General features: G+C 43.2%; 1 protein-coding gene across 1 annotated transcript in view; it reads left to right on the forward strand.

Moving 5' to 3' along the window:
- Nucleotides 1-24,869, forward strand: part of AGK (acylglycerol kinase) — a 42,366-nt gene that overhangs the window by 9,782 nt on the left and 7,715 nt on the right. Inside the window, exons 3-12 of the mRNA XM_070946909.1 lie at nt 455-534; nt 7,276-7,351; nt 8,358-8,450; nt 8,769-8,801; nt 11,385-11,479; nt 12,716-12,785; nt 16,039-16,118; nt 18,573-18,630; nt 23,097-23,244; nt 24,053-24,150. Coding sequence (XP_070803010.1) covers nt 455-534; nt 7,276-7,351; nt 8,358-8,450; nt 8,769-8,801; nt 11,385-11,479; nt 12,716-12,785; nt 16,039-16,118; nt 18,573-18,630; nt 23,097-23,244; nt 24,053-24,150 — 831 coding nt within the window. The remainder of the gene's footprint in view (nt 1-454; nt 535-7,275; nt 7,352-8,357; nt 8,451-8,768; nt 8,802-11,384; nt 11,480-12,715; nt 12,786-16,038; nt 16,119-18,572; nt 18,631-23,096; nt 23,245-24,052; nt 24,151-24,869) is intronic.

The raw sequence follows: 24,869 nt of genomic DNA on the forward strand, positions 1-24,869 counted from the left end.
CCGTCAGCCAAACAATGTCGACTGGCGGCCCCCAGGGGGAGAGCCTTCTCTGTGGGGGCACCTACTATCTGGAACGAGCTCCCCCCGGAGATACGGAGGATCCCGTATCTGCGTACCTTCCGTCGTGCGCTCAAGACTTTCTTATTTCATCAAGCTGGCCTGACCTAAGTCTTTCCCCTTTTTAAATGGGAATTTTAAATTTGTTTTTAAATTATTGGGGTTTTAAATTTGTTTAGCCAAATTATTTAATTCGTTTTATTTTTATTTTAAATTTTGTATTTATATGTTTTATTCTATGGCTGTTCACCGCCCTGAGTCCTTCGGGAGTAGGGCGGTATATAAATTCAATAAAATACAAATACAAATACCAAAAGAGAGTATTGTTTTTCGGTATCCAAATGAAAAATACTAATGATTCTGAAACAGTAAACTCTTGCTTTCTCTTTATTATTAGGTATGGGGCAACCAAATTATTCCTTCCAATATGCAGATAAAGAAAGCAACAGTATTTCTCAACCCTGCAGCTTGTAAAGGGTAAGGTTCTTTATGTTGTTGGTTTTCCTAATTTTTAAATTTTTAATTTTTAATATGATGGAACAATTGAGGAATTAGGTATGTCGAATGTTACAAAGCGAAGGACTAGGGGTGATATGATAGCAGTCTTCTAGGATCTGAGTGGCTGTCACAGAGAAGAGGGGAGAAGAAGTAACGGGTGGAAGAGTATCAAAGAGAGATCCAATCTACAACTAAAGAGGAATTTCCTGCTCTTGCAGGGAGAACAATTAATCAATGGAACGGCTTACCTCTAGAAGTTGTGGGTGCTGCATCACTGGATGGATGGAGGTTTTTAACAAGAGACCTGACAGCCAGTTATCTGGAATGGCACAGGGTCTTGAGCAGGGAGTTAGACACTAGAAGATTTCCAAGGTCCCTTCTGACTCCATTATTCTATGTTCTACCTTCTGACTGTGGTCATGAGTGAGAATGGCAAGTGAACTGCCTATGACAGTGTTGGCGAACCTTTTCGGCACTGAGTGCTGAAACAGGAGGGAGGGAGGGCGGGCGGGCGTGCACGTGCTCGTGCATGCCAGAAACCGGAAGAACAGTCACCCGGTGCACATGCAAATGCTGGGCAGCTGCTCTTCAGGTTTCTGGCACGCGCATGCGCACCGGCCACCTGGTCTTGCAGTTTCTGGCACGCATGCGTGCGCGAAGGCCAGTTGGCCGGTACACATTTGCGTGAAGACCAGCTGGCTTGTGCACATGTGCGTGAAGACCAGCTGTCTGGTACACATGTGCACACTGGGAAGATGATCTTCCGGTTTCTGGCGCATGCATGCGCACTGAACAGCTGCTCTTCGTCCAGAAACCGGGAGACCAGGTGGCTGATGGGCATGTGCATGCTGGAAACCGGAAGTGAACGTGAACACCAGCTGGCCGGTGCGCCGGAACCCAGAAGATCAACAGACAACGGCTCGCATGGCCGGAGAGATGGCTCTGCATGCCTCTTCTGGCCATCATGGGCCTATGACTTACTTAGTCAAGCTTCCTATATCATGTAATCCAAGCCAACTTGGCTTGTTCCAGAGTCTTTTTTTTATTTTGTATGACACAAAAAGTGTGGGTAGACAACTCCTGAGAGCTGATTCGTTATGCAACTTGCAGGATAATTGGTTAGGATTGTTGGATAACTAAGGCATAAATATAACATGTCATATGCAAATGTAATCATACTCCGAATATCATTCCATACGAAATGGGTATGCTACAAATATTCAGTCCCTTTTCTTAGACTACTTCCAAAGAGCCCCTTGTGCAAAAACTGATTGTTCTTCCTTAGTAAGTGGGGTTGTAATTATTTTAGCAGGTTGCTGGAAATCTTGCCTTTTTTTCCCTGTTAGATTTTTCACATATTTTGTTTGGGTGGGGAAGAAACCCCGATTTGCCTAAGAGGTAATTTGAAAAAGGAGCCATCCTTGGCCCAGCTGTGCCAAAGTAGCTGCTTGCACACCCTCCCATCCGTGGCAGCAGTCACCTCTGGTCCAGCTGCAGTCATGTTATGCTACAACAGCCACTTGCCCACTCATCAGCTTGCTTGCACCAGGGACTCACAACATCTTGCCAGCTTCCCCACTTGTTGGGAGGCTGGCAGAGTTAGGGGTCCCCACTTAATGACCCCACTAATTGCTTAATGGCACAATGGGGATGGCTGGGATTTGCTGTTGCTAAGCAATATGGTCATGTGACATTGCACTTGTTTAGAGATGGAAATTCCAGGCCCACTGTTCACCAAGGATTACCTGTGGAAGATTTTAGAAATCTTCTACCCTGTTTCCCCGAAAATAAGACACCCTCTGATAATAAGCCCAATCACACTTTTGAGCACATGCAAAATAAGCCCTCCCCGAAAATATTTAAACGCATGCGCAGCCGGTCCCCTCCATTTCCTCTGGTTAGGGTTAGGGAGACAGAGCTGGAAATCAGGTAAAACGGCAAGAAGGAGCCCCGTCTTGCTCCACGCGCCCCAAAATAATAAGACCTCCCCGAAAATAAGACCAAGCGCTTATTTTGGGGTTCAAAAAAATATAAGACAGGGTCTTATTTTCAGAGAAATACAGGTATCTATGCAAAGAGCTCCTTCATAGCAATTGAATTGATAGGGGTTGGGTAGCTCTCCTGATTTCCTAGCTTTTAGAATATTGTGATTTATTTGTGATTCTACAGAATTATTCCTTCGTCGTGTAAACCCAAATATAATTTGAAGTAACATAGCCAGGCACAGGATTCAAAACCATACTTATCATATTCTGGGGTTGTGCAAACTCAGACAAAACAACTTTTTACTCTGGACTCATATTTCCTTGACCATCACTGCTCAGGCTTCTGTTTTTGTTCTACATTTTGCCAGTTTTCTTTGTTTTCCTTCATGTGTAAAAAGAAGATTGATTGACTGATGCCTTTATATCCCTCCTTTTCTCTGAAACTACAAGGTACCCTGTTTCCCCCAAAATAAGACCTCCCCTGATAATAAGCCCAATCGGGCTTTTGAGCGCATGGCAATAAGGCCAAGCGCTTATTTCAGGATTCAAAAAAATATAAGACAGGGTCTTATTTTTGGGGAAACACGATAGCTTGGGTGTCTATGCTAATTTCATCCCCACAACAATAGCTCTATTGGCATGGGTGTCAAACTCGCCATGTCACGTGACATTTTGTGACATTTTTCCCAGGGGTAAAATGCACTTATCTTCGCTACCGGATCAGAAATGTGAGTGCACAAGCCTCTTTTGCGCTTGCGCAGAGGGTCAAAAACGGGATGTGATGATGTCCTGGTGGGTGGGCGGAGCCTCCCACCTCTGCCCCTACCGCCTCTTGCAAGCTGGATAGATCCGGCTGGATTTCATCACTGTTTTTTCCCCTTTGCGGAGCTGGGGTGGGCGTGGTCTGTGCAGGTTGACACCCCTGCTCTATGAAATGAGTTAGGTTGAGAGATAGCGATTACCCCAAAGGCATCCTGGGAGCTCTGAGATCTAGCAGCTAGTAATACATGGCTATCTGTAATCTTGGATCAACAGGTTATCGATTTTACTTTATTGGCTTTGTATAAAATTAAACGCCCATATAATCCATGTTGTCATCAAGACGATCATTGGAAAAGATATAAATAAGTTGATTGAAAAATATTTCTGAAGTCAAAATATCTGGTTTATTAACAGGTTTTCACTACAGAGCTTCCTGGATATATATTTTTCTCCCCCCCCCCCCCCATATAATTAAATCATTTCTAAACAAACTGCCATTCATTTAGGGCTCTGAATGGAATAATATTCTTGGAAACTATATAAATTGAGTTTTTTTGCTGCAATGGGATAACCAGAAATAAATCATGTAAATGCAATAGCAGAAGAATCAAAAATAGATTATGTAAATGCAGTACCAGAATAACAAAAATAAATTATGCAAATGCAATCGCTCCAAAACATTTCTATCCCTAAACCTAAGAATCTCTCAGTCATATAAAGTGGCTATTTCTATGCAAGTGAGTTTGAAGAAAGATAATATAATCTCTTAGCAGCTGAATGAATGACTCACCATAAGGAACGCCCAAGTAAAATAATGTTATATTCAAGTCTTCTTTTCTGTATTTTTCAATTTCCCAGCTTTTAAAACCTTCCCAGAAAGCCTTTGTCTCTTGATTATAAGTATTCCATGAATCTGTTGTATAATACTGCAGGCACATAAGTTGCTGCTTTCCTAGTTGATTCTCTATTCATGAGCTGTCCACATGCATCTTACCAACTTAGCTCTCCTTCAGATCATAAGTGTTCTGAAAATCAATCCATACATTTGTTACATGGAGGTTTGTGGTACCTTGGATATTTTTTTGCTGACATAACGGTACTTCTGGAATGTCCTTTCTTATCTAACAAGTCTACAAGAACTTTCCAAAGTTGTGGCTAATTTTTTTCCTTTAGTTTTTTTTTCTCTCTTCAGTTAGCCTTATTTAGCCTTGCGTTTCCTACTGTTGCCCAACACAAATTCAATACATTAACTTAAGCATAGAGGAAGGGAAGGGAAGGGTTCCCCTCGCACATATGTACTAGTCGTTCCCGACTCTAGTGGGCGGTGCTTATCTCCGTTTCTAAGCCAAAGAGCCAGCACTGTCTGAAGATGTCTCTGTGGTCATGTGGCCGGCATGACTAAACACCAAAGGCGCATGGAACGTTGTTACCTTCCCACCAAAGGTGGTCCCTATTTTTCTACTCGCATTTTTTATGTGCTTTCGAACTGCTAGGTTGGCCGAAGCTGGGATAAGTAACGGGAGCTCACCCCATTACGCGGCACTAGGGATTCGAACCGCTGAACTGCCGACCTTTCGATCGACAAGCTCAGCATCTTAGCCACTGAGCCACCGCGTCCCTATAAGCATAGTAAACACATAACAATGATTTTTCATCCCAATCTCTGTGAATCACACATAAAGGTATTGCATCTGTATTCTGATCTGTAGTCTTTGGCCAGAAGCCTATCCCATAGGTTCTCTTTCCACTCACTTCCTTTTCACTTCCTGCAAGCATTTGCGCCGTTTGGAATCAGAAGTAGCTGAATGTCTCTTCCTGTCTTTTTTCTTCTTCTTCAGCATCTTCCATTCCTCTTTTGTAGTCTACTTTTCTGCCCTGGAGATTCAGTTGGCTGTGACAATGCCTCTCCATCAATTGTGTCTAGTAGCTATTAATGTTTTCTTTGGGAAAATAGTTTCCTGGTTCCTTCACCTTCCTGCTAATAAAGAAGATCGGAGGCTGGTGTTCCACAATGAGTTAGTTTGCTTCTCAAAACAAATCAACCCGGCAAATACATAAGTGATTATACTTTATTCACTTTATTGCAGGTTCTGTAGCTTTATACAGAGAAACCTGAGATCTCTTCCAGAAAGTCTGAAAAAGTATTAAAGATCTTCCCTTTAATAAGGAATGATACTCTAGGTCCATGATGGTGAATCTATGGCACGCATGCCACAGGTGGCACACGTAGCCATATCAGTGGGCATGCCAGCTCAGCTCCGGAGCGCATGTGTGCACCGGCCAGCTGATTTTCGGGCCCTCTGGGCCCACCAGAAGTATGGAAACAGGCTGTTTCCTGTCTCCGGAGGGCCTGGGAGGGGGAGCCCCATTTTTCTTTCTCACCTGACTCCAGATCCTCTCTATGCATCTGGGGAGGGCGAAAACAGTCTTCCCCACCCCCTTGGAGGCGGCCCATTTCCCAACTCCTGGTTGGACAGGAAGTGATGTTTTTTGCTGTCCCCAGCTCCAGAACCTCACCCTGCATCCGCAGGGCGGGTGCATAGAATTATGGGTGTGGGCACACACGTGCACGAACCTCCCTCACCCCTCACCCTCCTGGCACGCGATGGCAAAAAGGTTAGCCATCACTGCTCTAGGTTATGCAAAATATGAAGATAATGGCTTCCTGCATGGAAAAGTACCATAGATTTCTCAGTCAGTATCCAAGATGCTGATCTTTGTCCAGATTCAGTCCGGTATTCAGCCGGTTCAGACCAGTTTAGGCGAACCAGTAGTGGAAATTTTAACTGGTTCGCCGAATCGGGAAATACCACCTCTGGCTGGCCCCGCGCCTGGTCACTGCTTGCACCGCCCACCCCCACCCCGTGCTATATATGTTGCCTTTACCAAGCAGCCCAGCTAATCGCCTCGCCTCCGCACCTCGCCTGCTCTGCTCACCAAAGGTAAGCATGTCTCCCGCTCACACTTTGCCTTGGGTTGGACTTGGGGCCCAGGGATACACCATTCCCCAAGGCCCCGGAGCCTTCGCCCGCTCGCCGTTCATCTTGGCCAGGTCGGGGAATGTGCCATTCCCCAGTTATGGCCTTCCTCTGGGCCTCCATCCGCTTGCCCTCTGCCTCGCTCACCTTTGTCTGCGCCTTGGTGGGGGTACTTCGATGCAGGGGGGATGGGGGACCATAAAGGGACAGGCTACAGGAGCTGCCTTTTCTGCCGGTTCTGTGATCGTGGCTTGGTCGGGTGATGTTGCCTTGGCCATGCCCACTCAGTCACATGACTTCCACCAAGCCACACCCACCAAGCCACGCCCACAGAACCGGTAGTAAAAAATTTTGAATCCCACCACTGTCTTTGTCCCAATGTTTCTGTACTAGCAGAAGTTTTTCATTTTTTAATTTATCTATATGACAGGCTATACTACTGGATTTCATAATCATCCTTTGAAACAGGGCAAGTACAATAAAGAAATGTGAGGTTTATATCAAAACAGTGCTCACAATCTCCCAGTTTCCAGCCTGATGCCTTAACTACTACGCAAAACTGATTCTCTGAGATACTCTTAGAATAGGATAAAAGCATAATTTAATTAATAAAGTATATATCTATTGTTTGATGTCATCATTGCCTGATATATTTCGTCATTAATCTCCTTTCCCACATATTTGTGTTTATTGATGAGAAATGTGAATTACAGGCATTTTAGAAACTGTAGACGGATGACTCATTTGACATATAAAGAGAAATGTCAAATAGCTACTGGGTTTAACTGATAAAAAAAGACTTGTTCCCTTAGATGATGGCTTCTGTTTGGTTTTCTTGGCTGCTAGATTTTGCTAGGGACATATTGAATATTATTATTATTATTATTATTATTATTATTATTATTATTATTATTATTAAGAATTTGACCTTTCTGCTTTAACACAACTGATTTGAACAAAAATCTCATAAATTGTCCACACTTTTTCCTTTCTAGCAAAGCCAGAGCTCTTTTTGAAAAGAATGCAGCCCCAATTCTCCATTTATCTGGTCTGGATGTGACTGTGGTGAAGGTAAAAACTAAAAAGAGTTTTTCAGTGTTTTTTTCCGGCAAAAAAAAAATTCCTTCTTTTGGTATATTTCAGCCACAACCCAGTTTTTCCTAGGGGAAAAAAGAAAATAAACCCTATTTGATAATTGCTATTTTTTAAAAAATAAAATAAAATAAACCGTATCTTTTTTTTAAGGAAAAAGCTATCTCTTTAATTATTAATTAAAGTATCTGAAGGACAGAGAGAATCAGGGGGTGGGCTTCAAAAAATTTAGCAAGAGATTCTCTGTCTGGTTGCTGGGTGGGCGTGTCCATGGTGGGTGTGTCCTAGTCAGCCTCCTGCACCCAGTGGGGGGTGTTTTTGCCCTCCCCAGGCTCCGGAGGCTTTCCTCAAGCTTCCGGGAGGGCAAAAATGGCCTCCCCAGGCTCCGGAGGCCCTTTGGAGGCCAGAAACGGGCCCATTTCTGGCCTTCCCAAATTTCCGGTAGGCCCGTTTTTTGCCCTCCCCAAGCCTCTGTGCTGCACTTACCTGCATCCAAAATGGTCCGTGTGGGGACTGCTGGGAGGGGCGAGGTGGGGTGGGCAGGGCCAGCCAGGAGTGGGATTTGGGAGTTCTCCGAACTGCACAGAATCTTAGCTAGAGGTTCTCCTGAACCCCTGTGAACCCCAGCAGCCCACCCCTGGATATAATATAGTATTTTGGAGTATCAGCTATTTAATCCCAGTATGCAGGCAGAAGACTTGGTAATTCTGCTTTAAGAAGCAGAATATAAAAAACCCCAAAACTGCTACGAAGTATTTGAGATTGGTTTTAAGAATGGTATTTTGCCTCTTTCAGAATATATTCATTTGGAAGGTTTGAGTTTGGCGATGAGGTTGTTAAAAATGAAAGGAAGGGGAAACTTGCAATTGTTAAGCTGTGCTGAGCTAGTATTGTAAAGGTTATATGAAGAATATATTGCGTGGCTTTTCATTTGAAGACGGAGAGTGTTAAATGCAATGTTTCTGTGACCTTCCTTGCAACTCAGACAGATTATGAAGGGCAAGCAAAGAAGTTGTTGGAATTGATGGAAAACACCGATATGATCATCATTGCAGGGGGAGATGGAACAGTGCAAGAGGTACTGTAAGAATTTATTTACCCATCTTTTCTCCAGCACCTAATCTATATTGAAAACTTTTGATTATGGAAGCTTTGGGTTATTGTAAACTTTTGAGTTATCAACTAGAAGAGATTATCTGTTCGCTAAATCTGCAGATTATCTCAACCTATGGGCTCACATATACAAGACATCTTCAGATATGTGTGTGTGCATATTTGTGCTTAAAATAAGTATTTCTCCCTTCCTTCCTTCCTTCCTTCCTTCCTTCCTTCCTTCCTTCCTTCCTTCCTTCCTTCCTTTCTTTCTTTCTTTCTTTCTTTCTTTCTTTCTTTTCAGGTTATAACTGGGCTCCTCCGAAGAGCAGATGAGGTAAGGTATATTTTTCTAAGGCAAACTTAATTTCAGCACAATCTAGTTTTGTTTGGTGCTTAAATGTTCTTGAAGCTATATGGTAGAGGAGATACATATTCTTCGTGCTATCTTCTCCCAGCCACTTGGAAAACATATTTTGCCCTTTCTCCTATTTCTGTGATGATACTAGATTATACATCGCCACTGCTTAAGAACTTCCTCCACCTATTCCTTTTTTTTGTTTAGTGGGATGGCATTGAAGTATTTCTCATAAATGCTCACTCATTTTTTCAACTTTACCTTGTATAATAAAAGTGTCACAGTGTTATTTCCTGTAGCCCAAAATTATTCTGCGTAATAGTATTCTGGAAATGCAAGTCTTAGTCCCAGGTAACGTCCTGCCTAATTAACTCCCAGGTCAGAAAGACAAGAAACCCAGACTTCCCCGTTGTGAGGTAGGAGAAGAAAATCAATTGAGGAAGGGGACTGTAGTAGAGAATTTAATAATAGAAAAGTGTGTAGGCAGAAATGATGGAAAACCATAATGAAATAAATTAGATTTTTGAGAAATGGTGCCACAAGCTGCAGTAATCTGCAGAGATCCAGGATACTGTGGTTACATGGTCATTAAACTTGATTTGCTACAATTCTTCAAAGAGCACAGCTTATGATACTATAAGGATGCCTGTGGGTGCTCCATTACTGTGGCTTTTACTGTATCTTACCGAGTGTGATTTCTAGCCAACAGTTTATGGCAGCCAGTACAGGTAGTCCTTGATTTACAACAGCTCGTTTAGTGACCGTTCAAAGTTACAACAGCACTGAAGAAAGGAACTTAGTTGCAGCATCTCACGGTCACATGATTAAAATATAGATGCTTGACAACTGACTCATATTTATGAGTCAGTTGTCAAGGCTCAAGGTTGACTCAGCCTTCCATCCTTTCTAAGGTAGGTAAAATGAGGACCCAGTTTGTGGGGGCAATAAGCTGACTTTGTATAAAATATACAAAAGTATGAAGGCTATTGCTTAACACATTGTAAGCCGCCCTGAGTCTCCGGAGAAGGGCTCCTGGGGGTTTGGCAGGGTTCGGGCGATCCTCTAGCCAAGGATTGCCAGGGTTCGGCAAACTCCCAAATGCCACCCCTGGCTGGCCACGCCCACCCCGCCCCTTCCAGGAGTCTTTACGTAGCCCGTTCATCATTCCAGATAAGTGCAGGGGCCACGCAGAGGGTCTGGTAGGGCAAAAACCGGGCCTATTGGAGGTTCTGAAAGTTCAGAAACGGGACTGTTTCCAGGGCTGTTTCCAGACAAGAAAAGTCATAAAATGGGGCAAAACTCACTTAACAAGCTGTTTTCACCCTTCCAGAGGCTCGAGAAAAGCCTCCAGAGCCTGGGGAGTGTGAAAAACTGGCCTCCCGGAAGTTCTGGAAGGCCTCCAGACCCTGGGGGAAGCAGTTTTCGCCCTTCCAGAGGCTCGAGGAAAGCCTCCGGAGCCTGGGGAGTGCAAAAAACTGTCCTCCCGGAAGTTCCGGAAGGCCTCCAAACCCTGGGGGAAGCAGTTTTTGCCCTCCCGGAGGCTTGAGGAAAACCTCCGGAGCCTGGGGAGGGCAAAAAACGCCCCCTTTCCCACCGTGGTGCAGGCGGCCGACTAGGCCACGCCCACCATGGCCACACTCACCCAACAACGGGGCAGCGAACCCATTGCTAAAGGATCTGAAGCCCACCCCTGGCTGTAGTGTCCCAGAGTCATATGATCCCGTTTTGCAACCTTCTGACAAGCAAAGACAATATTCACTTAACCACCGTGTTACCCGACTTAACAACTGCAGTGATCGACTTAACAAACGTGGCAAGAAAAGTCGTAAAAAATGGGCAAAACTCACTTAACGAATTTCTCACTCGGCAACATAAATGTTGGGCTCAATTGTGAGGTCTACCTGTATATCCAGGACCGCATTTGAAACTTCAAATTCTAAGCCACCGTTCATCATGTGATTTCCCACCCACCCCCATTTTTTTTAATCAAATCACTCCTGTATCCATTCTGTGTCCCCTTCTGTTCTTTCCCTCTAATCCAGTTGGCAGAGATAAAGATCCATTTGCAAATCTGTGTGTTTAAAAAGAGTTGGTTAATTGTGTATTCATGTTCAACCAGCTTGATTGCCAGGGCGCTGCTGAACTTTCTTTTTTACTGGGAAAGATGCTTTGAATTACAGTGTTTATTTTTGTCTCTACTTTGCTTGGAGACCAACAAGGCCTAAATGTTTCCTCTATGCCCCAGATGCTACCTTCCCCTTTATTATCGATAGCTGGTTCCCTAATGGAATCATATGTTGTTTAGGGCATGTGTGCCAGCTTTTCGTAACAATGTGCCTAATGATTACCAAAGCCTGCTTTGGAACCAGTTGACACTTGGAGGGCTGTCATAATAATCTATTATTCCGAGCCGTTCTTTGCCACGGCCTCTCAGGAAGTGCCTGCCTGTTGCATTCCATGGAGAATAGGTGGAAGAAGGTGGGATGATATTAAGCAAAATTGTGCTTCGTGAAAAAGTGAGTTGAATTCAGTTGACGGGACTTGTTTTGTTCTCGTTCCCAGGCAGCTTTCAGTAAAATTCCCATTGGATTCATTCCTCTTGGAAAGACCAGCACTTTAAGTCATACACTTTATACTAAGAACGATAACCAAGTCCAGTAAGTATGAATTCATGGTAAACATCGATGGAAAACCCATTTACTTTTTCATTACTTTTAAAACAGCATGTTTCATTTTTAATCTATTTGTATTTCGACCTTCCTTTAAAAAGAGTTTTGCATGATATGGACCCTGTTGCTTTTCTAGCAATATTAAGAAATCTGTTGTTCTGAAAGAGTGCCTATCTATTCCTTAATGAAGATACAAATCTCCATCTGACAGCTTAAAACCTATTATGAAGATCATACTAAGACATAGTATGTTTTATTTGCTTTTGGCTTGGTGGTTTGGCTTGGCTTTTGTTTTACAAAACCAATCCCCCCCCCCACCCTTTCGATCTCTCTGATCCCAGCTTGGTGACCTTGCTGAAGCCCCTCTCAAGTTAATAGCAATAGCACTTAAGACTTACATACTGCTTCACAGTGCTTTACATCCCTCTCTAAGCAGTTTACAGAGTCAGCATATTACCCAATGGTGAAATCCAAATTGTTTTATTACTGGTTCTGTAGGAATGGCTTGGTGGGTGTGGAGTGGCTTGATGGGTGTGGCCGGGGCAGGATACTGCAAAATCTCCATTCCCACCCCACTCCAGGGGAAGGATACTGCAAAATCCCCATTCCCTCCCCACCAGACAGTTATAGAGGTGCAGATAACAGACTCAATAATTCCTCTGTAGAATGGCCTTCCCTGTGTGTTGATTCTGGGGTTGTCCTTGGTTTTCTGAGTTCCGGGAAATAAGATGTAAATAAAATTGAAGATGCCTAGGAAAACAATAGCGCATTAAGTCCAGTTAGACTCAAGAAAGAAGCAGTCTCCAGTTCTCAGTCCTTTCAAACATTCCAGAATGATAACTGCAGTTGAAGGTGTATTCAAGGTCACCAAAATACCTTGCAAAACTAGAAAGCTTGCACTTCCTATATATAATGGTAGAGTTAAATTTCAAGACCTTTATTTGTTTGCTTGTTTGTTTGTTCAAATTTATTAGCAGGCCATTCTAGAAGATACTAGAAGAGTTACTAGAAGATAGTTAGAAGATGCTGATTATATCAGGCTAGGCTGACACTCACTTGATCCCAAGGCCATCAACACTGATCAGTAACAATCTTTTGAGCATAACACTTTCCCAATTCTGCTATGAAAGATGTTTTAATTGGTGATGGATTTTACTACTGTATGTGTAAGGACTACATACTGTTGCTTGACTTTTACCTTATTCTCTTATTTTTTTCCCTAAGGTGTATCACTGATGCCACATTGTCGATCCTGAGAGGAGAGACAGTTCAACTTGATGTATTGCAGATTAAGGTAGCAATATTTCATTTGTAAATGTTGTATTTGGGAAAATTATTTTTGTTTCTACACCTGCACGTTCTTATTTTGGGTTGTATGCCATTCTGATTACTTATTTTGATAGAGACAGTTAATCTGAAATAGCTTGTTTAAAGTCTACACTATACAATAGTGTAGCAAATATACAATATATAGCAAAAGAATTGTTAAGGCATGCTTAAAATACTATTATAATACAAATAATATTACATATATCAGGGGTGTCAAACTCAATTTCATTGAGGGCCGCATCAGGATTGTGGTTGACCTTGGGGGGCTGGGGTGGGCATGGCAAGAGTGGGCGTGGCCAGGTCAACATCACTTGTGTCGGGCGACACCTGGGGTGGCCTGGGCGGGGCTGGGGGGGATCCATTGTCTCCAGTGGAGGAAAGCAGGGCGAGCACCAAACCCTTGTACACCAGAGGAGCCTTGCTGTCCATCTCAGGCCATGCGGAGGACCCCCGGATGGCAGTGCGGACCAGTCAGAGGTGGGCTGCTGCCGGTTCAGACTTGTTCAGGTGAACCAGTAGTTCCGACCAGCGGCTGGGCCTGCCCACTCGCCCCGGTGCTATCCCGTCTTATATAGTTGCCATGTTTTTGAAGCCGCACTCACATTTTCAGTGCTGGGCGAACCGGTTGTTACATTATGTGACGCCCAGTCCTTTGGGGCCAGTCCTTCGCTGTTTCCAGGGCAGCTCCGTGAGCCAGATCTAACCATATCACGGGCCGGATGCAGCCCACGTGGACGTTGAGTTTGACACCCCTGACATATATGAAATGCAGTTGCATTCACATAGGTAGCACAAGGTATTTGTTATTTAGCTAGGCAATTCTGCTTTTAATTTTGTAGTTGTTGGTGCAGCTGCAATTGTTGGTAAGATTGTCCACTGCCAAAGCATACAATTGATTTCATTCTGTGAAGGCATATCTTCTGGTTATCTATTTTTTGGCTTACCTGCTTTCATACAGTGAAAATAGTAGCCTGAGAGGGAAGGGAAGGAACAGGAGGAAGAAGAGGAAGAAAATCCTTTTATTTCAGCAAGGCACATCAAGCAAAACTGCTTAATAATCTGTGCTGCTTTTTAGCTGACAAAATGAAATGGGTTGAAACGATGGAGCTAAACTCCATTTGCATTAATTTATTATAATTTAATAATTCTATTCTGTGGACCTGCCATGGTAACATACGATGGTCAGTATTTTTAATGTGTATTTTTAACCTACAGCCATACACATTTATTATTATTGCAGGGTCGTGCTGAGGATTTTGTGCAATTCCTGCATGATAAAGTCGCTCGGATTCGGGATGGCTTGGACTCCAACTGGATGAGTCCACGGGAGGAGGCGAGGGCAGGTCTTGAGAATGTTACCTGGGAGGAGTTTGATCCTGTGACTCCCGAGGATGTGGACAGGGTTCTGGGTAAGATTAGTGCCGCCACGTGTTTATTGGACCCGTGTCCCTCCTGGTTGGTGCTGGCCTCCCGGGAGGTTACACGAGGCTGGCTCCAGGGGATTATAAGTGCTCCTCTGAGTGAGGGTGCCTTTCCTGCCGCCTTGAAAGAGGCGGTAGTGAGGCCCCTCCTCAAGAAGCCTTCCCTGGACCCGGCTGAATTAGCCAACTATCGTCCAGTCTCCAACCTTCGTTTTGTGGCGAAGGTTGTTGAGAGCGTGGTGGCACGACAACTTCCCCGGCACCTGGATGAAGCTATCTATCTATCTAGACCTGTACCAGTCGGGCTTCAGGCAGGGGTACAGCACTGAAACGGCATTGGTCGCGTTGGTGGATGATCTCTGGAGGGCTCGGGACAGGGGCTGCTCCTCTGTCCTAGTCCTATTAGACCTCTCGGCGGCTTTTGATACCATCGACCATGGTATCATGCTGCAGCGGTTGAGGGGGTTAGGAATAGGGGGCACCGTTTTGCGGTGGTTCTCCTCCTTCCTCTCCGACCGCTCGCAGTTTGTGTTGGCAGGGGGACAGAGGTCGACCTCGAGGCATCTCGCATGGGGAGTGCCGCAAGGGTCGGTCCTCTCGCCTCTCCTGTTCAACATTTATGTGAAGCCGCTGGGTGAGATCATCCGTGGTTTCGGGGTGAAGTGTCATCTGTACGCTGACGATACTCAGCTGTACATCTCCACCCCAGACCACCCCAACGATGCCTTTGATGTGATGTCCCGCTGCCTGGAGGCCGTGCGGGCCTGGATGGGGAGGAACAGGCTCAGACTCAACCCCTCCAAGACCGAGTGGCTGTGGCTTCCGGCGCCCCGATATAGTCAGCAGGTGCCATCGCTGACTATTGGGGGTGAATCTTTGCCCCCCACAGAGAGGGCTCGCAATCTGGGTGTCCTCCTGGACGCACGGCTGTCTTTAGAAGAGCACATGACGGCCGTGGCCAGGGGGGCCTTTTATCAGGTTCGCCTGATTCGCCAGTTGCAGCCCTTTCTGGATCGGGACGCCTTGCGCACGGTCACTCACGCCCTTGTCACCTCCCGGTTGGACTATTGTAATGCTCTCTACATGGGGCTCCCCTTGAAGAGCACTCGGAGGCTCCAACTGGTCCAGAATGCGGCCGCGCGGGTGGTTATGGGTGCAACCCGTTGCGCCCACGTGACACCCCTCCTGCGCGAGCTGCACTGGCTCCCAGTGGTCTTCCGGGTGCAATTCAAGGTGTTGGTTACCACCTTTAAAGCGCTCCATGGCATAGGACCCGGGTACCTTCGAGACCGACTTCTGCCACCAATAGCCTCCCACCGACCAGTCCGCTCCCACAGAGAGGGTCTCCTCCGGGTGCCATCAGCCAAGTTATGTCGGCTGGCGACACCCAGGGGGAGGGCCTTCTCTGTGGGAGCTCCAGCCCTGTGGAATGAACTGCCCCCCGAAATACGAAAGATTTCCGACCTCCGGGTGTTTCGCTGCGCTCTGAAGACCCTGTTGTTCCGCCAGGCAGGGCTATTAACATAACGTTTTAAATTGGGGTATTTTAAATTTCTGGGATTTTAATTGGAGCCTAATTATTTAATGATTTTAAATTTTAAATTGTTGTTGTGTTTTTTGTGTTTTTAAATAGGCTGTACACCGCCCTGAGTCCTTCGGGAGAAGGGCGGTATAGAAATAAAATTATTATTATTATTATTCTGTTGATGCTGCTATTACTAGATTAATGTAATGTAAAGGTTTGGCTGCCTCTGTATAAAACAAGATTTCTGTTTTTGCGTTTTCCTTTATGGAAAGGGGAACAAAGAACAGCCAGTATTTGCTGTGAGTGGCTTACGGTGGGGCTCTTACAGAGATGCAGGAGCAAAAGTCAGCAGGTAAGTAAATATTTTGCTCTAACTTGTATTTATGTCTATCTTTTCTCCTGTATGTTATTTCCATTGAGGCATTGTTCCAAAGTCATTATTGCCAACGTATTCTAGCTCCAGTAGCCTGAAGATTTCTGTTCCCTCTGGTTCCCATTCCATACATTTCTTGGCTATCATTCTGCAGCTCTGATGATTAATTCCTCATTCTCAAGGCACTGCTCTTCTCCCTCTTGAGAAAGAGATTGAGTCATGGTATTTTACCAAGCGCCTCCCTAATTGATAGAAAGTTACTTGACTGCATGAAACGGATTTGTGGTTTCTACATAGTGGCCCTCTATTTATAATCTGTAATCAAAACCATCTGGTATCGATTGATCATCCATGTCATCTGGATAATATCTACTTTTGAACCAGACAGGATTGATAATGATATATAGTCATCCATACAATACAGGAGTATAGTCCCAAACGTAACTGGATTTTCTTGTTTTTTTTCTTTGAAGACGTTTTGCTTCTCATCCAGGAAGCTTCTCCAGTTCTGATAGGATAGTGGGGAATAGAAGGATTTATATTCCTTGCAGACAGCTGGCCATTTGCATCCTTTTAGAGGGTCGTTGAAGCACTTGGAGGTTTAGCTGTGTCCTCAGATGTCACCTGAGTAGTGCTCCTGGTTCCTGTAGTCTGCAGTTTTTCCTCTGGAAATCATCTATAGAGATTCTCAGTCATCCAGGTCATGGTTATCCCAAAGGTTTCAAGAGGCAGCTGGACTTTCTTGTTTTTTCTTTTTCTTTTTTCTTTCTTTTTTTTTTCAAACCAGAAAATCCAGCTGCCTCCTGAAAAAGCACCTTTGGGACAACCATGACCTGGATGACTGAGAATCTCTATAGACTTATAGGAATATAGTGTTATAAGTGAGGAGCTATAGGTGTCACATGAAAACTCTATATATAGAGTTCTACATTTATGAACAGGAATGGTTACCTCTCTCCCAGGACTGAGATGTACAGTTCACTATTGTTTTTCTCTTAAGTTCTCTCTGAAGAACTAGGTTCTTCCTCTCTAGTGAGCTATCAATTCCTGACAAATAGATGGGGAAAGAATGGAGGTAGTGACAGATTTTATTTTCCTGGGCTCCAAGATCACCGCAGATGGGGATTACAGCCAAGAAATTAAAAGATGCTTGCTCTTGGGGAGGAAAGCCATGGCAAATCTAGATAGCTTACTAAAAAGCAGAGATATCACTCTGCCAACAAAAGTACATATAGTCAAGGCTATGGTTTTCCCAGTTGCAATGGATGGCTGTGAAAGTTGGACCATAAAGGCTGAGCGCCAAAGAATTGAGGCCTTTGAACTATGGTGCTGGAGAAGACTCCTGCAAGTCTCTTGGACTGCAAAGTGATCAAACCAGTCAGTCCTAGAGGAGATCAACCTTGACTGCCCTTTAGAAGGTCAGATCCTGAAGATGAAACACAAATACTTTGGCCACCTAATGAGAAGAAAGGACTCACTGGAGAAGAGTCTAATGCTGTGAAAGATTGAGGGCAAAAGAAGAAGGGGATGACAGAAAATGAGGTGGCTGGATGGAGTCACTGAAGCAATCGATGTGAGCTTAAATGAACTCTGGGGGATGGACTCCAGGGGATGGTAGAGGACAGGAAGGCCTGGAGGAACGTTGTCCATGGGGTCGTGACAACTGTTGATTTGTGGTAGATGTGGAATGGGACACAATAGGCTGCTTTTTAAATCGACATAAAGACGTTGTATGTAGACTGTGTGAATCTTCTGAGAGACAGATTCAAGCTATAGTTTTTGTTCTAATTTAATAGACTTTTTTCTCTGTTAAGTCTTTTTTTCTTTTAATTTTTAAACTTTGCCAAAGCTGATTAAAGTTTTAAGATTCTAAGCCGCATAAATATGAACACGCTTTGTATGGAAGAATGCTCTGGCTTCTGCAGCAGGAAGTCACCAGCTCAATACACTTGTTTAGTAAGAAGTTAAAAGCGGGATAGAAAAACCTCATTCTGTACAAGTAATATAGAAATGGCAACATGCCAGTATTTTCTCAACCTTGGCAACTTTTAAGATCTGTGGATTTCAACTCCCAGAATTCCCCAGCCAGCACAGCTGACGGGAGAATTCTGGGAATTGAAGTTCGCAAATCTTAAAAGTCACCAAGGTGGAGAAACACTGCAGTATGCAATTAAGTACTGTAGTTCAGTGGACTAGGCTGGGAATGACATGTTAGACTACTACATCTAAATAAGCTAGATTTTACCAAGCCACATCTGCATTAGCATGAAGCCAGGGCCAATTGCACTCTTCTTTTTATTGTCTTTTTATTGTCTATCATGTACAAGTATAAAACTGTAACAAATGCTTTTGATTAAAAAAATATATTAAAAATGCTAATTGCTTTCCTTAGATTTCAATTTTGCTTTTTTGTTTTGTTTTGTTATGTTCCAGATACTGGTATTTGGGACCTCTGAAAATCCAGGCAGCCCATTTTTTTAACACATTAAAGGTAATTATTTCATTGCTAGAAACTAAAAAAAGAGTCATCTTTCTGTACATCTAGTCGTCTGTCACGCAGTGCTCTGCTAAATGATAACAGCTATGGATAACCAGACATTTGTTCTCCTCTCCCTTCCTCCCCCCAGCCCTTAGAAGCAGATATTTAACACAAACTCTGTGATTCAGGAAACAGTTACAGGTATCCCAAAGGTGCTTTTTCAAGAGGCAACTGGACTTCCTTGTTTTTCTTTGAAGACGTTTTGCTTCTCATCCAAGAAGCTTCTTCAACTCTGACTGAATGGTGTGGGAATGGATGGATTTATATTCCGTGTAGAGTATAAATTTATAAAATAAATATAAAATAAATTTATAAATATATAAAATACATACTCCTTGCAGAGCTGTCTGCAAGGAGTATAAATCCTTCCATTCCCCACCATCCAGTCAGAGCTGAAGAAGCTTCTTGGATGAGAAGCGAAACGTCTTCAAAGAAAAACAAGAAAGTCCAGTTGCCTCCTAAAAAAAACACCTTTGGGACAACTATGGCCTGAATGTCTGAGAATTTCCATAGACAGTTACAGGTATCAGTACTAGTAATCCTCAATAACCTTCATTGTTGAAAGTGGTAGTGATGGTATGCAACAGATAACTGCATTGTGGAACTGATGGTATTGTTATGGCTCTGTTACCTGAGCCTGTGTCATCGGCAGAAGAGGACTCCAAGAGTGAAGGAGAGGAGTTGGCAAGGCCTCCCTCTCCAGGACCCTCCTCTCTGGCAATGCCTTCGGTGTCCGCCGAAGGGCAAGAGATAGGGCTGCGGCCAAGCACGTCCATGCAGCCACAGATGGACAGTGATGAGGGTAATGAGTCTTGGCTGGATCCACGCCAGCGTCGCAGAGATAAGTGCACGCAACAGAAGAAAAGGCGTGCCCGAGATTAGGCTGAGTCACTGGACCACACCCCACAGGATATAAAAGGGAGCGTGGTAGCCAGTCAAACCTTGTGACGAACAAAGCTGAAAGCTTCCACGCCATTCTGCATTGCCGGACTTTTTGCTATAGACTTTGCTGGATTATCTCTGGACTTGATTGACTCCGTAATTATTGAGCTGTTTCTTTTGATGTACCAGGAGTGGGGAGAAGTTATCTCTCCTCTTCGTAAATAATAAACTCTTGGCAGGCAGCCACTAGGTTGTTGCCAAGTTCCGTTATCATAAGGAAAAGGATTTTGCCGGCTGGTTTGGTCTATAACTCTTGAACGTCTGTTGGTGTGTGCGCGTGTGGTTGGGGACAGAACAGGTATCAGCTTCCATAGTGCAGTTATCTAGCATATAAAGAAGTACTTCCTTGTCCTGAATTTTCCCATATGTAAATTCACTGAATGATTTAAGGCTCTAATATTACATGTAGATCAGAGGTGTCAAACTCAAGGCCCGCGGGCTGAATCCAGCCCACAGGGTACTTAGATCTGGCCCACGGGCCCGCCCTGGAAACACTGAAGAACTGGCCCGCGGTGCCTCTGCCAGCAAAAATAGAGGCTCCGTTTTCAGCCACAACAACCTCCAGCCCTCTTCCAGCAAAAAAGGAACTCAGGAAGGTCGCATGCAGTCCGCCCGGGCTCCATTTTCAGCCGCGATGGCTTCCCCGAGCTCCATTTTTGCTGCAGAGGGTTGCAGGAGGCCATCACTGCTGAAAACGGAGCCTCGATGAGTGACATCGAGATGGCCACACACCCCTGGCCATGCCCCTCCCCCCCGAGGCCAAACAACCCTGATGTGGGCCTCAATGAAATCGAGTTTGACATCCCTGATGTAGATTAATGTTATAATGTATATTTCCATGCATAGACCACCCACAGCCTCCTTTGTGAAGGAGTTGTGTGTTTTCCAAATTTGAGAGAGGGAGAGAAGAATACTGTAAGGTTCCAGATTCAGTCTCAGCATCTCTCATGAGAAGGATTTTTTTTTTTTGCTGATCATTGATAACAGTTCTGAGACTTAGTTCTCCATAACCTTACTTGTTAGAAAGCAGCTTCTTATATTTGTGCATGCCACACAATCCTACTTGGATTGTTTGTGACAGTATAATTTTAGGTACTTTAAACGGATCCAAAGCTGCTCCTCAAGATGGAACTGATGTGAAGTCATTTGATGTATATTTTGCCAAGCAGGTGGTGGCAAAAACAAAGACCTTTTATAAAACAAAATCAGGGAATGCAGCTAAAAAAAATATATTGCTGCACTATGAATAAAATAAGCAAAGAGAAATCAGCAAAGGGATGCTAGGATGCAGCAAGATCCATTAAAATCTACTGTACTCTGCTGTCTTCCTCTAGTGCAGTTCTCTCTTGGGGCTTTTGTTATGCTAATGATTCACCCTATTCAGTTGATGTAAGTGGTGCCTATAAATAGAGCTTAGAGGACTGTTGATAATTCGTCTCTTACATCCAGCCAGTCACAGATTGAGCAGAAGGGTTAATTGCCATAGTTTTAAAGTTCTCAAATATTGAATGATTATAATGTAAAGGAGACACATATTTTTTCTATTAAGGCATGTAATTTTTCTACCTAGGTTCCATTGTTTTAGCAGTACATGTGGTTTATTAAAAAGGTAGCCATAGTCATACAGTCCATTTTACTATTTGAACTCCTGTGTAACTTTTGCTGTTTCATATCCTGCTTTCTCTGGCGGGGTGGGGGGTGGGGGGGATGATGCTGTGTTTAAAGACTTTTCCTTGTGAAATATGATAGGGCTTATGACTGACCTATGCATTCAGCAGGAAAGGACCTGAATAATTCAGTTGCAAATAGCTGTCAAGGGCAGAAACGGAAAATGGGATGGTTAATGTTTCCTTCCCCACCACTCGTCTCAAGACCTTATTCCCTAAATGAGAATAGCAAAAGCAATAGCACTTAGACTTATATACCATTTCATAGTGCTTTACAGCTCTCTCTAAGCGGTTTACAGAGTCAAGATATTGCTCCCAACAATCTGGGTCTTCATTTTACCCACCTCGGAAGGATGGAAGGCTGAGTCAACCTTGAGCCATTCAGAATCAAACTCCTGGAGTGAGCAGCGAGTTAGCTTGCAGTACTTCATTCTTTTTTTTTTATTTGAATTTTATTGGGTTTTAACAATTAAACAATTCTTATTCAACTCTTGGGCATGACTGTGACCATTTACATATCATCACACTAATGTTCTCCTATACTCTATATAATTTTACAAAATCTACTATCTGTTATTTCCCTTTTTTTCTATCTTCAATCCAATTATACCATTTCTCCCATATTATGTAAAAGTCTGAATCTATCAGTCCTTTCAGTTCCAATGTCATTTTATCCATCTCTGCGCAATCTAATACCTTTCTAATTATTAAATCATCGGAGGGTATGTTTGAACTTGCAGTACTGCATTCTAACCACTGTGCCACCACAGTTCTGTATGGAGTATGGAGGGCAGCTAATGGAGTAATTGAATGGAGAAAGTAGTTTTTTTCCTATCCGTGATTTCCTACCTTGCTGTTACTTCTTTGCCCCTGTTTTGTGGCCATCGGTTTTTTTCAGTCTGCGTTGGAATACACATACGCTTTCATTTTTTAATTTTTTTATTTATAGAAAGAGCAAAAATTTCAATATCTATATAAACAGTGTGTTGTCTGGGTATAGTTATTTTGAGTAATAATCATAACAATAACATAACATTAGTAGTCATCATATAGTAACAATGATGTCTCATCATAACATTGCTAATAAACATATAGTGACAATAGTGCTTACTTATCCATTTAGTAAATCATTTTTACAAAATTAGTCATTCTCATATATATATTTTAAAATCTAACTTCTGTTTCTGCTTGCTAACCATAGATAGAAGGAGTCCCATATTTAGAAATATTCAGTGTCTTCCCTGTCTTTAATTGTAAGTGTTAATCTGTCCATTTCTGCACATTCTAGTATTTTTTTTTATTACATTCTCTTCTGTAGGGATCTCTATGCTGTTCCAGTGTTGTGCAAAATACAATTCTAGCCACTATTAACACATGTAGTATTAAGTACATATTCCCTTTATTATATTTTTCTGGTATTTTTTTTTTTAATTTGATTTATATGCCGCCCTTCTCCAGAGACTCAGGGCGGCTTACAATGCGTTAAGCAATAGCCTTCATCCTTTTGTATATTTATACAAAGTCAGCTTATTGCCCCCACAAACTGGGTCCTCATTTAACCTACCTTAGAAAGGATGGAAGGCTGAGTCAACCTTGAGCCTGGTAAGAATCGAACCTGCAGAAATTGCAGGCAGCTGTGTTAATAACAGGGTGCATTAAACCACTGTACTACCAAGGCTACCATATTGTAGTATGTATCATTGTATGATATGCAACAGAAATATTTTTGGTTTTAAGTCTATGAAATACATATACATTTTCATACTATGTTAATACTGATGCTTTTCTTCCTTTTTGCCAAATTCCAAGGAATGGCCTCAGAAACATCTAGCTTCCCTTACCTATTTGGGCCCTATTCCAAGGCCACCTGAGGAGCCAGAGCAGAAGACAACTCGACCTCCATTATATATTAGGCTTTATAAGAGACTTGCATATTATTGGACACCCACCCCCAAAGGTAAGCAAAATATGCACAAAGTGAAGTCCTGGCCCTACCGGTTAGGGTGGGGGACCCCGTGGGGGGAGTTCTACACTGGAGGTGGCTGCTAGATTGATAGCAGATTCCCATCTTCCCTCCTTGCTCTCTGGTCTCCATCCATCCATCTTTTTGGTTATCATATTGATATATTAGAGGGACACGGTGGCTCAGTGACTAAGACGCTGAGCTTATCGATCGAAAGGTCAGCAGTTTAGTGGTTCAAATCTCTAATGCCGCGTAACTGGGTGAGTTCCCGTTACTTGTCCCAGCTTCTGCCAACCTAGCAGTTCGAAAACACGTAAAAAATGCAAGTAGAAAAATAGGGACCGCCTTTGGTGGGAAGGTAAGAGCGTTCCGTGCGCCTTTGCCGTTTAGTCATGCCGGCCTCATGACCACGGAGATGTCTTCGGACAGCGCTGGCTCTTTGGCTTTGAAACGGAGATGAGCACCACCCCCTAGAGTCGGGAACGACTAGCACATATGTGCGAGGGGAACCTTTACCTTTACCTTTATTGATATATTATTATGTTGTGTTTCTTTATCGTTCTTTATCTTATTGTTCTATTATTTCACTTCTGTTTACATGCCTTGCATTTTTCTCTTTTTTATTATTGCGAGGCTCCTAGAGTAGCCCTACGGTGAGATAGGCAGCAAATAAAATTTAACAAGTAATAAATAAAAGGACAGAATGATGAAACAACAATAACAACAACAACAAACCCAAACAAAATAAAATGGTGCATTGTCTAACACTCTACTTAATTTTCTTTTCTCTCTTGGACCTCAGAAATCCCAAAGGAGGAGATTCCAGAGGCCTGGAATGAAATGCCATTGTCTGCCCTTGAATTCTCTGTCACTACACAGAACAGGAATCTTGACTTGAAAGTAAGAGAATAAAAGTTCAACCCCCACTTAACAACTTTTCCCCAATTTGACCATTAGGTGCTATTCTATGGTATGTTTCTTAACTGCTAATTCCTTTACTGTTAATAATCCTTAAAGGCAGAAATCATTCACCACTTCAGTGTCTCCATTGCCATTTTTAAACCTGGTTGCTAAATCTGTTGTCCTTGGTTTGATTTTCTTTATATTTATTTGAGACTGATTTTTTTTTTTTAACGCTGCTCCTTTTTCACTCAGATCTCCCGAGCTTGGAGATCATTTGCATTTTCAGCTATCAAATTGTACATCAGCACAGTGCCAATTTGATGTTTCTTTCTCCAGCCTTAAAACCGCATCCATCTTCTTCCTATCCAGCTTCCTTTATTTATATTCTGTATATAGATTGAATAAAAAGAGGGATGCAGCCTTATTTCATTCCTTTGCAAATATGAAACCATTCTATTTTGTCATGTTCCATCTGGACTTTGTCTTCCTGACCTGTGTATAGTTTTCATATAAGGCCAATAAGATGTCCTGGGATCCCTGTTTTTCTAAGTGCATGTCAGTTTGACATGATTGACACAATCAAAAGCCTTTCTATCATCAATGAAGCACATATCAAATTCTTTTTGGCAGTCTTTGCCTTTCTCAGTTATCCAGCATTCCTCGGCAATAATATCTTATGTTCTTGGCCTTTTCTAAAGCCAATTTGAATATTTGGC

Source organism: Pituophis catenifer, unplaced genomic scaffold (assembly GCF_029215685.1).
Source record: "Pituophis catenifer annectens isolate HBS135680 unplaced genomic scaffold, rPitCat1.0.hap2 SCAF_7, whole genome shotgun sequence".
Lineage (NCBI taxonomy): Eukaryota > Metazoa > Chordata > Lepidosauria > Squamata > Colubridae > Pituophis > Pituophis catenifer.